This window comes from Truncatella angustata, assembly GCF_020726525.1.
Source record: "Truncatella angustata strain MPI-SDFR-AT-0073 chromosome Unknown BKA67scaffold_8, whole genome shotgun sequence".
NCBI lineage: Eukaryota > Fungi > Ascomycota > Sordariomycetes > Amphisphaeriales > Sporocadaceae > Truncatella > Truncatella angustata.
In genome coordinates, this window is record NW_025763388.1 from 889,525 (window position 1) to 902,510 (window position 12,986).

At 53.7% G+C, this 12,986-nt stretch overlaps 5 protein-coding genes across 5 annotated transcripts; 2 read left to right on the plus strand and 3 right to left on the minus strand.

Annotated features, from left to right (window-relative positions):
- Positions 1 to 523: 523 nt before the first annotated feature.
- Positions 524 to 1,825, minus strand: BKA67DRAFT_539436 (branched-chain amino acid aminotransferase; the record flags this gene model as incomplete). The annotated part of the gene is made up of 2 exons (XM_046100634.1): positions 524 to 1,536; positions 1,594 to 1,825. The coding sequence occupies 2 exons, from the start codon at positions 1,823 to 1,825 to the stop codon at positions 524 to 526; spliced, it is 1,245 nt and encodes a 414-aa protein (XP_045954092.1).
- Positions 1,826 to 2,939: 1,114 nt separating this feature from the next.
- BKA67DRAFT_392000 (kinase-like domain-containing protein) lies at positions 2,940 to 6,535 on the plus strand. Its single transcript, XM_046096627.1, has 2 exons — positions 2,940 to 4,564; positions 4,616 to 6,535. Exons 1-2 carry the CDS (start codon positions 3,121 to 3,123, stop codon positions 6,199 to 6,201), a joined length of 3,030 nt encoding a protein of 1,009 aa, XP_045954093.1. The 5' UTR covers positions 2,940 to 3,120; the 3' UTR covers positions 6,202 to 6,535.
- BKA67DRAFT_391947 (uncharacterized protein) lies at positions 6,440 to 8,459 on the minus strand. Its single transcript, XM_046096626.1, has 2 exons — positions 7,514 to 8,459; positions 6,440 to 7,422 (listed from the first exon to the last, which is right to left on the minus strand). The coding sequence occupies exons 1-2, from the start codon at positions 8,293 to 8,295 to the stop codon at positions 6,870 to 6,872; spliced, it is 1,335 nt and encodes a 444-aa protein (XP_045954094.1). The 5' UTR covers positions 8,296 to 8,459; the 3' UTR covers positions 6,440 to 6,869.
- A 1,440-nt stretch (positions 8,460 to 9,899) lies between these two features.
- Positions 9,900 to 11,029, plus strand: BKA67DRAFT_391944 (DASH complex subunit Duo1-domain-containing protein). The gene has a single exon (XM_046096625.1). It carries the CDS (start codon positions 10,079 to 10,081, stop codon positions 10,919 to 10,921), a length of 843 nt encoding a protein of 280 aa, XP_045954095.1. The 5' UTR covers positions 9,900 to 10,078; the 3' UTR covers positions 10,922 to 11,029.
- Positions 11,030 to 12,821, minus strand: BKA67DRAFT_391943 (ribonuclease H2, subunit B). Its single transcript, XM_046096624.1, has one exon. It carries the CDS (start codon positions 12,509 to 12,511, stop codon positions 11,138 to 11,140), a length of 1,374 nt encoding a protein of 457 aa, XP_045954096.1. The 5' UTR covers positions 12,512 to 12,821; the 3' UTR covers positions 11,030 to 11,137.
- Between the last annotated feature and the right edge of the window lie 165 nt (positions 12,822 to 12,986).

The following is a 12,986-nucleotide window of genomic DNA, read 5'->3' on the forward strand; positions in this document are numbered from 1 at the left end:
CCTCACCGGTGCAAATTTGATTTGAGTCACTTGCGCTCTTTCTCCTATAGGTGCTGCTGTCATGCCCCTGCTTAGAGGCTCATGTGTGCTCAACCTCCTGCAACTCGCCTATTGCTAAGATTCTCGTCTTGCCTGATAGGCGTGATATATTAGAGCGTAGAAGGTTTAACGGTTTGCTCGAAAAAAAAAACACCCCAAGAAAGGAGACAGAAAAAAAAACCTAAAAACTGGAATATCTCTTCACGACCTGGTTCATGATAACCCTCACCTGTAGCAGTATTGGCAATAAGCTCAAAAGTCTGCATATTTATGTACTCTTTATTACAGAGACCACTCAAGAGCACAAGTCATTTAAGGCTTCGGTTCGGTAAATCTTATTTGATTATGCTATTATAGCCGCGTACGCCAGGCGCCAGAAGTACATTTTCTCTAGCCATGTAAATGCGCCAAATCTCGCGACCGCGTCAAAACCCGTGTTGGGATGTCCAACTACAGTCATACCTCTTCTAGTTCTCTAGGCGATCTAGCAAGGGTAGCTCCAGGCGTTGTCCGGCTCGTCGCCGTACTGGATAGCCTCCATCCAGCCCTTCATCCTCAGCGCGATCTCACCTGACTCCTCCAAGTCGCTCAGACCACAGTCCACGAGGTTGCCCTTCCAGCTGATCTTCCTGACGGGGCTCACGATGGCGGCGGTACCGGCGCCGAAGGCCTCCATCAGCCTTCCCTCCTCAGACGCCTCGGCGAGCTCCTTCATGGTGTACTTGCGCTCGACAACGGCCCAGCCCTCAGGGGCGAGCTTCTCCCTGGCGAGCGACAATATCGAGTCGCGCGTGATGCCCTCGAGGATGGTGCCGTCCAGAGGCGCGGTGATGAGCTCCTTCTGGCCCGTCTCCTTGTTCTTGAGCGCGACAAACATGTTCATGGTGCCGACCTCGGTAACGTACTCCTCCTCACCAAACAGCCACAGGTTCTGCTGGAACCCACGGCTGGCGGCCTCGAGCTGGGGCACAATGCAAGGCGCGTAGTTGGCGCCGAGCTTCTTGTCGCCCACACCGCCGGGCCAGGCGCGCACGGCATAGTCGGTGGCCTCGAGCGAGACGGCCTTGAAGCCCGTGGGGTAGTAAGGGCCGACGGGGCTGGCGATGACGTAGAGCAGGGCGCTGCCGGGAGGGCCGACGCCGAGGGTCTTCTGGGTGCCGATCATGGTCGGGCGCAGGTAGAGGGAGTAGCCGCGCTCGTTGGGGATGAACTTCTCCTCGAGCTTGACGAACTTGGCGATCAGGTCGATGAGGGCCGTGGGCTCAAAGGTCGGCAGGGCAATGCGCGCCGACGACTTGTTGAACCGCTCCATGTTCTTTTCCGGCCGGAACAGACGCACGTTGCCCGATTTGTCCTTGTACGCCTTCATGCCCTCGAAGCACTCGAAGGCGTAGTGGAACACGCAGGTTGCCGGGTCGAGCGACAGGTTCTGGTAAGGTGTGATCTTGGGCTCGAGCCAGCCGTCTTGTTGTGTCCATTCAATGGTGAGCATGTGTTCTGGAGGAGGAGCGGTTAGCACAAGGATTCAGGGTCCGTGATACTGGTTCGCATTACCTGTGAAAGATCGGCCAAACACGAGTGTTTTAGGGTCGCTAGGGGTTCTGGGCGAGTCCGTCTTGGTGATGGTGAGCTTTGACGGGTCGAGGCCGACGGGCTTAGAGTCCGAGGCTGCTTTAGGTTGGATGCTGTAGCATCTTGCTGCTTGTCCCGAGACCAAGGGAAGCAATTGGCGAGCAGCGGGTGCTCTGAAAGCCCTCCCAGCTCGAGGAACTATCTGTCGTAGCATATTTGCGGTGTTCTTGTTGTAGGCGGTGTGAAGGCACAATCGAATATCTACAAACACCAAAATCCAGAGATAAATACCAGAACAGTCTAAAGTACACAATGCACCAACGTAGGAGTCAGACAAGTGAGTCAATTGGGTCAATGGCAGGCTTGTAGTAGTAAGCTCAGGGATGCATCTGTCACGACGGGAAAATAATATAGAAGGCCGCTAAAGCGAGCTCACACAGCGGTTTCGGAGCGCGACAGGGCGTCTTGGGCGCCTTGGGAGTCTTGGGCGCCGCTCACTCGGCCGACCTCTCACGTTTGTGTGCAAGGGCTCGAGCCAATAAGAGTCCGAGTTAGGTCAGCTTGCGACGCCTGGTGCTTTGTGCTATTTACTTGGTACATAAGTTATTACCTTTGTCGGTAGCCTCCGGCGTGCTGGAACAGCTACATACTTTCAGTTCAATGCAAAGCGAATTGTTGCGGTCGGTTATACAAGTGTGATTCTTGAGATTGTTTTCATACAAGTAAGCTGTTTAGCTGGACTAGTACGAAACAAAGTGTACCTCCCTCACCCTTAGCTGTATACATAATTGGTCTGATTTGCAACCTGCTACACGTCTACACTCATTCTTGAGAGAGTGCCTGCCCTATTGTGTTGGTACATTCATCCCCACTAAACGCCAGCTGTGTCTCTACTAGGTAAGCTGTATGTCTCAGAGGACAAAGTCGAGCAATCTTGGCGCTTTCGATAATAAAGCAAAGCTGCATCTGTCATCTTCCAGAATTGACTCGACATTTGCTGATAAGGCGCCCAAATAACCCATCATATCGACTGCTCTCTGATCCAACCGATCTGCTATTGCGCCCAGAACTCGGCTTATACTTGATCTTGTGAGCTTCTTGCTGCCGGCGATAACGATAACGTGAGACCGACCTGTCGCGAATCATATTCAGGGGCGCGCGCCAGCACGACCGCCAGCCCAGCGAAAAGAAACGTAGTCTTTGGGCGACTCCGTGCTTGCTCCGGGGCGAACAGAACAACAATAATAGTAATACGGCGCATTCAGTGTGATGATCAAAGGCTCTTTACAAGTGCCACGACCTTTCATTGTGTGATTGGGCCGTCTTTGCCCAAACCAAGAGCTGGCACACCGGCGTCACCGGCTGTTCATGTTTCGAGAGCAATGATAAATGGGCTGTATGATAGGGGCTAGGGCATTCACACGATAATCAAGGGTCACATCCTTCTGTTACCAGAGGTTGCTACGCGAAGCGTGTGCGGCGCAGGTGCGCAGCTTATTTGTGGGCATCATGTTTTCCTCCTTGAAGAGCAGCTTCACTTCCAACATTACGAGCAACTACTCGATCGCGACCAATCTCACTTCGACCGCCGGGCCATGGAAGATATACGATGCGACCTCGAAGAAGACCAAGAAGCCATATTCGTTGTTCGTGTTTGATAGGAAGTCGCTAGATTCTCACGGCAACTCGCTCGGCCGGTCAAGTGCGTCTGCATTCAAAAAGGCCGCCGAGGAGGTCGTGGAACGATTAAAAAAGGAGGCATCATCTCTAGCCAGGCTACGGCACCCGAGTGTGCTGGAATTGGTAGAACCGGTCGAGGAAACACGAGGAGGAGGCCTGCAATTTGTAACTGAAGCTGTGACCGCATCCCTAAGCAGTTTACTCGCTGAGAAGGATGACCAAGAAAGATCTGGAGGTGTTGGAGGCAGGGCCAGCCGCTACGTCACCGAAGATGCTGATGGGACGCGGCGCAGGAGGGAGCTCGAGATCGATGAGCTAGAGATCCAAAAAGGCCTACTGCAAGTCAGTAAAGCTCTTGAGTTCCTGCACGAGAATGCTGGACTGGCACACGGCAATTTGACACCAGACGCTATTCTTGTCAATGCCAAATCAGATTGGAAAATCAGTGGACTGGCATTCTGTAGTCCGCCAGAAGGATCTACTAAACCCACGTCGGTACAACCCATCAGCTTGTCGGAAGCACTCAATTTGGATCCGCGATTGCCCAAACATGTACAGCTGAATCTCGACTATACTTCCCCGGACTTTGTTCTAGACAACAACCTTACCACGTCTGCAGATATGTTCTCACTAGGACTTCTATGCGTCGCACTATACAACTCGCCACACCAATCCCCTATTGAATGTCACTCCAGCATATCAACATATAAACGCTTGTTTAACTCGTCTTCCACGGTTCCATCCGCTTCAAACCAATTCTTGTCAAAAAGACCCTTGCCGAAAGAGCTAGCAAACTACGTACTGCCACGCTTGATAACACGGAGGCCCGCCCAACGTATGACCGCCAAGGAGTTCCAGGATAGCGAGTACTTTGATAACATACTGGTGTCGACGATACGGTTCCTGGACTCGTTTCCAGAGAAAACGCCGAACGAAAAACAATCTTTCATGAGGGGATTGAACAAAGTTCTGCCATCGTTCCCGAAGTCCGTAATGGAACGTAAGGTTCTGCCCGCCTTATTGGAAGAACTCAAAGATCGGGAGCTGCTGTCTCTAATCTTACAGAATATCTTCAAAATCATCGAGCTGCTACCTTCCGGCAAGCGGTCGTTTAGCGAACTAGTCCGACCAAAGTTAAAGGAGATATTTGTCACCAATGTCAAAAAAGAGCAGGCACAAGAAAAAGATCCTGCCAGAGATGCTGGTCTCATGACGGTTCTCGAGAACACCGACACGATTGCCGCCAATTGCTCTGGCAAAGAATTCAAGGACGGTAAGTGATATCAGCATTAAAGCCCCGAGGTTATGGTGCTAACGAATTCAGACATATTGCCAATTCTGATGACAGCCATCGAGTCCCCTACCCCTGCTTTGGTGGATGTAGCCATGCGAGGACTCCCTGCTATCTTGCCGATATTAGACTTTAGCACCATCAAGAGCGAGCTGTTCCCAATTATCGCCATGGTGTTCAGTAAAACAAACAGTCTTGCTATAAAGGTTCGGGGGCTACAAGCCTTTGTCGTACTTTGTGGTGGCTCGAATGACCCGTCAGGTGGCAGCGATGGCCTTGATGGCTTTGGCGTTGAAAAGAAGAAAAAGACTTCGTCATCTAGTGCGCTTGACAAGTACACAATGCAGGAAAAGATCGTACCCCTGATCAAAGCGATCAAGACAAAAGAACCCGCAGTTATGGTGGCAGCATTGAACGTACTGCGAATAGTTGGAGATGTCGCCGATGCCGATTTTGTGGCTATGGACATCCTGCCTATCCTCTGGAGCATGAGTCTGGGTCCGCTGCTCGACTTGAAGCAATTCCAGACCTTCATGGATTTGATCAAGTCACTATCCAGACGAGTCGAGGACGAGCAAACTAAGAAGCTACAGGAGCTCTCTGGAGGGGCTACCAACGGCAAGGCACTGGAGAACGAGGATTTCATGGCATTTGGAGGAGTCACCGGGACACAATTCGAATCAACAAACGGCGCCACGGTTGATGACTTTGAGCGCCTGGTCAAAGGGAAAGCCACAGGTGCTCTGGATTCGAGTAACCCCATGGACTCGAATGGTTGGGACTCGGCAGGCCCTGCAAGAGCTGCCTCACCACGTACAGGTGCGAAATCACCTACACCTGCATTCTCGTGGTCTACGCCCAGCCCCACAACCGCAGCTCCAGGGGCAACAGGAGGCTTGGGCGCACCTCCCAAGCCTCAATCCTCTTTCAGGACGGTGACTCCAGACTTGGCCAACTTCCAGGCACTCTCACCACAATCGACCCAGTACTCCCAACCTCTGCAGCCAACAAGTGCTCTCGCCAGTCCAGCTACAGCAGCTCCGGCCAATCCTTGGGCCGCGCCGGCACCCAGTGCAGCAGTCGCAAACCCTTGGGCCTCTTCAGCAGCCAACAACCCAATGTCCCCACCAGTAACATCCATGTCTAGCATGAGTCTGAATCAGCAACGGCCGCCCATGCAGTCCAGCCTGTCGTCCTTCTCGCTCGCGCCCCCGCCAAGCTCCGGCAGCACTCCGTCCGGGTTCAGCCTTCCCAAACCCCCCGGCGGACCTCAGATGGGCCAGATGGGACTGACGACATCATCGTCATCATCATTCGGCCGAACGTCGAGCTTCGGTAGCATGAACAACACTATGGGCGGCATGAACAGTATGAACAACATGAATTCTATGATGGGCTCCGGTATGGGTGCGATGAAACCCATGAACACGGGAGGCAGCATGGGTAATATGAGCATGAACTCGATGGGTAGCATGAACTCAATGGGCGGCGGCATGAGCAATACTAACATGGGGATGGGAATGGGAATGGGTATGGGAGGCATGAGCGGGGCACAGCAACCGCCACCGCAGCAACAGAATCAGAAATCGGGGTTGGACAAATATGACAGTCTAATCTAGACAGGTTGACGCCTGTCATGGTAGGGGGCATGAGGATATGTGATGATATGAGTCAGGTGGGGGGCTTACCATTTGGAAGTGGAATAGAAATTTAGGTAGATTTGAGCCGAGAGATGACCAGCGAAACTATAATTATCACTCAACCCGCTCTATCTACCTACTGTTGTTGCGCAATCGAGGGACCACCCGCAATGGTGTGTGCATTCGTGGATATCACTACAATGATCACTGAAATCACTACCAGATGGTCACTACAATAGGTTGTGAGACTATACAAGTAGTCATTCTCCCTGAGAAACTATCTATCCGTGTCCGTAGCAGTGTCCAGTTCCTGCTCACAAAAAAAAAAAAAAAACCAGCTTCGCATTTTGGAGGCGGCAACATGAGAAATGCCTCATGACATTATGGACCAACCGAAATACATGCTCAAGAGTGGCGCGAAATACATAGGTGGAGCGCGGCTGTGATGGATTCCCTGATTAACCCCCAAAACGCCATGCCACATCGCAAAATCATCATCGAACGCCCTCTTCTCTTTCCTGACCCGCAAAGGGCCTAAACATGACGAAATAAACAAAAGTGCTAATGCATGAGCTCGACAATTACTAGTGGAGACGGTGTCGGAGATAGGCCGCCGTCAAGTCCCTCTCTGGGTCGACCTGTGCCGCCTAAGCACGCGGGCGCTTCAGTGCTCCATCGTTCTGGAGGATGGTGTCGGCCTCACGCTTGTGACCTGCAGTAATAGCACTGCTCTTGGATCGTCGCCAGGCGTCAAACGGGCTGCGCCTACTGGTACGCTTTGCCGGAGTGTCGTCTGCGGTCAATCTCTTGCTCACACGAGTAGCACGGGCAGTAGTGGGAGGAGATGCAGGCGCAAAGCGGGGTGCGGAAGGTGTGTCCGGTTCAGCCGGCTCCTCGAGCGTGGGCGTCTCGACTTCAGGTTCCTGCACCTCTGGCTCGGCATTGTCGGCCAAGACGTGGTCCTCAATGTCGGTGGCAGCCTCCTCATCATCGGTCTCGAGACTGACCTTTGGCTTCGCCTGTCGTGGGAACAGAAGGCGGGGCTTCATTGAGGAGCGGGTTGTTCGTCGAGGCGGAGATCCAGAACGTTGCAACGAAGGCAGGACAAGGACCTCGGCGTCGGCTTCAGGGTTTTCGGCGGGGTGCTCATCATCGCCGCAATTGCCATCCTCGCGCGGCTTCCAGAAAGATTTCCCACGGCTACAAGATAGAATGTTAGTTCAACGGTTTGAAAGATGAGATGAAAAGCCTGCTGTGGGACGAAAATTGCGAAGATGGGATAAAAACTTACAATACGTAGACTATGCCATCGCCACGTTGGACAGCCTCATCGACAGGAATTCTGCCCATGCCGGGAACGAGGACCTTCTTGACCCTGGTACTTCGTCGTGTGCTGGTGCTGGGTTGCTGATTCTCAATTGTGTTGCCATAGAAAGGGTTGTCGTTGCTTGCATCCACCTCGGGGAGTCTATCACGAGTATCGGTGAAGATGGGGATTTCCTCGTCTACTTCCTCAGCTCTGAAGCTCTGCAATGAAACGCCAGAGTACGTCTTGGCCTTTCTCTTGCGGGGCGAGGCAACAGCTTCAGCTGTGGATGACTCGCCATGGAAGAGAGTGCGGGCAATGCCGCGGACACCGGCTTCAAGCTTGTCATCAGGCTGCTTGCGCGGGGTCTTGGCTGGGGTAGGAAGCATGGCGGCGGTGCTCTTCTGATGCGGCTTTGACGGTCCAATGGTCAGCAAATCGGCTGCGTGTCGGGCGCTGTCAGCGCGTGAGGAAGATGCGTGGGATGCGCGAGATGCGCGAATGACCGAGTCCATGGCGGGGGCGCGCTTCTTTTGAGGGGATGTCGCTGGGGTTGAAAATGTTGATTTCCTTGACGTTGTGTCGCGGGATGCTGATGTTGTCGACGAGTAGGGTGAAGGTGTGCGGTTGGCAATTCTTGCGGATTTTCTTGGCGGCGAGTAGGGCATCCAGCTGTCACCAAACGCGCCGAACTTTGGAGTTTGAGGTGTTCGGACGCGTGGGGGAGGTGAAGGCGTGTTGGACACCTGAACCTGAACGGCGGCCATTGTGAAAGTGGGGCGGAGCGAGCACTTTGAACCAAAGCGTTGCAAGCCAGAAACTCAATTCCAAATGAATATGAATGTTGATATTGGCTCACCGTACACCAAGTAACCAGTGCGTGTAACCAAATTCGAACCAGCCCAAAGCGAGACCGATACCAGGCGCCAAAGTTTTCCACCAAGGGATTCGAGAAACCAATTTGTCAACGGGGGGTTCGAATAGGCCAGACGTCTCGTTCCACTGTAGACGGCCGGTGCAAGTTCGAGCAGATGATGCAAGCCAAAGCAACCCTTTTGAGGTCGTAGACAACAACAAACAGTACACTTCTGATCGCTAAATATCCCGATGTAGGGACTGTTTTTGAAGCTGAGCGGCGAATAAGCGATGCTGTCGATCCGAGGCTGTTGTCTGATGTTGGTGTTGAGATGATCTCTCTCTCCCTCTCCACACGGATTCCTCCAGCGGTGAATGCGAATTCAAGGCGACAAGTCGATTGGTGAGTAATGTCCTCTCAAGATTATGTCCTATAGGCAGTGCGCTTGTGAGTATCAAATCGGGAAATATGCAGTCGAGTTTCAGGGGGTCGACGATGAAGTTGGTGAGAATATGTGTGCGATGTGAAGAGAAGAGGTCGACGATGAGCAAGGTCAGATGCACAGGAAAGTGGCTGGGTGGGCATGGCTGGGGATTCGGCTCATTGTCAGGAATTTGGGGGACGTGCATCATTCTTGCCAGCCATTCGGACATGGTAAACAGCCGATCCCTGTCTCTCATGGCCTGTTGTCTTACGTTGCAGTGCACTTCATCACAACCTCTATTGATACAAAGTCATTATGTTCGTAGGTATTGGTGAGTTTTTCCCGTCCAATGTTCGACTGAGTGAAGACCACATGGCTGCTGTAACAGGTATTATCATCGCAGTTGAACCGAACCTGAGTCGTTGTCTGGCTTTATACACCATGGATACAGCACCAAGCAGCCCGCCTGGCTATATGGACGACTTTGCTGGGAATTTGCTCTCTCTCTCTCTCTCTCTCTCTCTCTCTCTCTCTCTCTCTCTTCCTCTTCTCTTTATTTCATTTTGTTTCGCTCGTCCCGTTTGGCCCATGAACTAGAACCATCAACCCCATACTTTTCATGATTGTCGACAGCTAGTCTAGAGGTTTACCATACAGAATACGGCTGTCCCAATTCAGCATCATATAGGCCAGCTCATGAGCACCCACTTTGGACCCTTGTCAGCGGTCGTGTCTGCTGGATTTATGCCCAAAACGCGTCCGATGTATCCCTCGCTTGTGCTGGATCCAGGATCCGAAATCCAGAACCCCGTTTTGACGCGTCGCGACTGCATCGTCGTCCACCAAAACCCTGCAGAAACTAATCGCCCCGCCTGTCCCAGCGTGCGTCAGCCCAATTGCCGGACAGTTTGAGCCCTATCGTTACCCGTGAGAGGGGAAGACGCCCGTCGTCATTTGTTTTGTTGCGCCACCATAGTAAACACACCGTTTCAAGACTTGCGCCATTGAGAAGAGCTTGTGCTACAGCATCGAGAAACTTGATTCGAGTTGTTCCTGCATCGGAGACATAAGCAATTTATTACTACACAACACCAATCAAGGCTATAGCTATTGCCCCTCTTGACAGCACAGTTTCTGACTTTGGTGTGGCCAACACAGCACCCAACCCGCCATACAATACCCGTAGTGCACGATTGACTTGGCTATTGTAAATCCAAGAAGAAAAAAAACACCGCCCACATCGCCCTACCAAATCCATCAGTCATACAAGATGTCCGACCTGGACTCGTCAGAACTGGCCTTCTCACCTGAGAAGGCCACCCTGCCCGAGCGGCCCAAGACGCCGAAAACGCCCACCGGCCCACCACCGCGCACCGATCCCCTCGCATCCACCACCTCTTCCTCCTCGGACCCGGCAACGCGCGAAGAAGCCCTGCAGCGCGAGCTGCACGGCGTGCGGAACATCAACGAGCTGCTCGAGGGCGTCATCGGCACGCTGGAGCGCGCCAGGGGCAACATGGGCACCGTCTCCCAGACCGTCAACACGGCGTCCACTCTGCTCAACACCTGGACGCGGATCCTGAGCCAGACGGAGCACAACCAGAAGCTCATCCTCAACCCGGACTGGAGGGGCGCGAGCGAGGACCTGCGGGAGGTCGAGAACGAGGAGAGGCTGCGGCAGGCGGCCGTGGAGCGCAGAGCCATGGAGGAGGAGCGCAGGAAGTTTGAGGTCGAGAGGAAGCGCGCCGAGGATGCTGCTAGGCGGGAGGCCGCGGCCAGTGGTGGGGCGTCGGGTTCGAGGGGGCCGGCGAGGGGGCCAGCTAGGGGAACGACAAGAGGGACGACGAGAGCTGTCGGCAGTACGAGAGGCACTACGAGGGGTACCAGTGGCGTGACGGGCGTCAGGGGCACCAGAGCATCGACAATGGCGAGAGGCAGCGGTGTTACGGGTGTCAGGGGAACGAGGGGAGGTGTGAGCGCGTATGGTACCAGAAAGGCGGCAGAGAGCACAGAGGAGCCCTCGGCCAGCTTCGCTAGCTCTAGAAGCGCAAGCGGAATTGGAAGGGGGCTCGGCGGCACCAGAGGCAGAGCAAGAGGTGCGAGAGGGACCTAACCAGAAGCATCGCTTTGCATATGGCCATGTGCAGGAGCGAGAAGAACGTTCCTTGGAATTGTCATTTCAAGTACGTGGATATAATATACCCTGTGATATACTCTGCAGAGAGCCACACACTATATACCCAGACATAGACAACGCCATAACGAGACCTAGACACCAAGCGCCATTCTCATGGCTTTGTGACCAACTGGTCTTGCTTCCGTCGGATGTTTACTTCTTCTTAAAGAAGTCGCTCATCTTCTTCATGCCGGCGACATTGACTTTACCCAGGTTCTTCACGCCTCTGCTCGTTCCGGCCTTTTGGCGCTTGTCCTCTTCTTCCTTCCTGCGCTTCTTTTCGGCCCTTTCCGCGAGCTCGTCGTCGTCCAGCACGCGTTTCCGCGAGTAGTCTGCCACAGACCGCGACGCTACAGCGTCTTGTCTGAACTTGGCAACTTGGGCGAGGTACTCATCCAATGCCGCAAAGTCGGCAAGGCCCTTCTTTTCCAGCAGCAGGGCTTTTAGTGAAGATGCTTGCGACGGTGCGATATAACTCGAGAGTATAAACGAAAATGCTACCCGCAATCTCTGTAGTGAGATGATCTCCGAAGAAGCGACTATTGCGGGTTTGAGCTCAAAGGCCTCGGCTGCAGCCACTGTTTCCTCCTCAGCCGCTACCGAGGTCGCAGCCGTGGACGCTTCCGATACTCGGGTCGAGGTAGTGTCTGTGGAGGAGACTGACGACTGGGTCTCCACCGCCTCGGTTTTCGGTGTAGAAGCGCTCGAATCCGTGGCCGGCTCACACTTTCCCGTCGGCGCAGCCTCTCTCTTCACGCTGAGCATGGGTGCCTCGAGGGCCTTGGCGACAAACTTCTCCTCCATACTCGTCGGCAGGCCGTCTTTGCTCACCTGTCTCGCCTTGTCCAGCAGCTTCTGTAGAAGCTTCTCTTCGCTCAGCCTATACATCGACTCGTCGCCGGCGTCCACCGTGTCGCATATGGCGGCCATGCGCGATTCCAGCAGCTGCCGCAAGGTGCCCCATCGCAGGATCTCGGAGAAGTGCGGCGACGACTCCCGCGCCACCGCATCGAAGTGATCGTCGCTCGTCAGGAAGAGTTTCTTCTCCGGCCTAGAGGTCGAGGGTTGTCCGACCAGCGCTGGGAGGACCATGAATAGGGGGTCGATGGGCGTTGCGATGAACAGGTCTGCCCCTTTTGTTACGTATGCGCCAAAGTTGGCGTCGGGGTCTCGGGCAGCCTCTCCTTCTTCCTTGCCCGCCGAGGCCGAGGCCGAGTCCTGGTTCTTGCTGCCATCTTCGATCAGCCAGCTCCGCGGCGTGCTTTGCGGCGCCGCGATCTTGGTAAACTCGTAGATGCCCGTCTCCGGACATGCCAGGTACCGGGTGGGCTTGCCATAGCGTGGGTTCAGCAGAGAGACGACGCGGGCTTCTGGGGTGGCTCTCGTGGGCAAGATGAAGATTTTAGGCGGGTTCGCGGATTCTGGTGGCAGGGTGTATCTCGATTCTGTGGTGGAGGATGGCTGTGATTTTGTGGTAGACTTGGAGGTCCCGGAGGTTGCGCCGCCTCTGGAGCGTGTGCGCGCCATGGTCTTTCTATGGCCAACTGCGGAACAGAAGATAGGTTTACAATTATCCAGAAAGAGGGTTGTTGGTTGTCAATCACGAGATAGTGAAGTAATTGAGGCTACCAAAAAAAAACACCCCCCCAAAAAAAACCAAGTACATACAACCGGTGAATACTCGCTGTCCCATGTAGGCCGCATGAGTATTCAATGCCGAATTGTCTTATACGCAGGACCCCTGTAAACGCGACTCGGAGACGCGTTCCTCTCAAGGAGACTAACGTCGGGTTAGTGGCTTATCTCGCTGTTCTAGGCAGTCCGCATGGAATAATTCAACTTATTGAGAACTGATAACACAACTAATGATTTAGAGCAGATTCTAGTGATGGAAAGGAATTTATAAAACAAGTATATACATTTCCCTTCGTCCCCATCAATTACCGTCTACTCTATCACATCAGCAGGGGGTTACTATCTACCCCAAGGAAAGGTTTGGCTC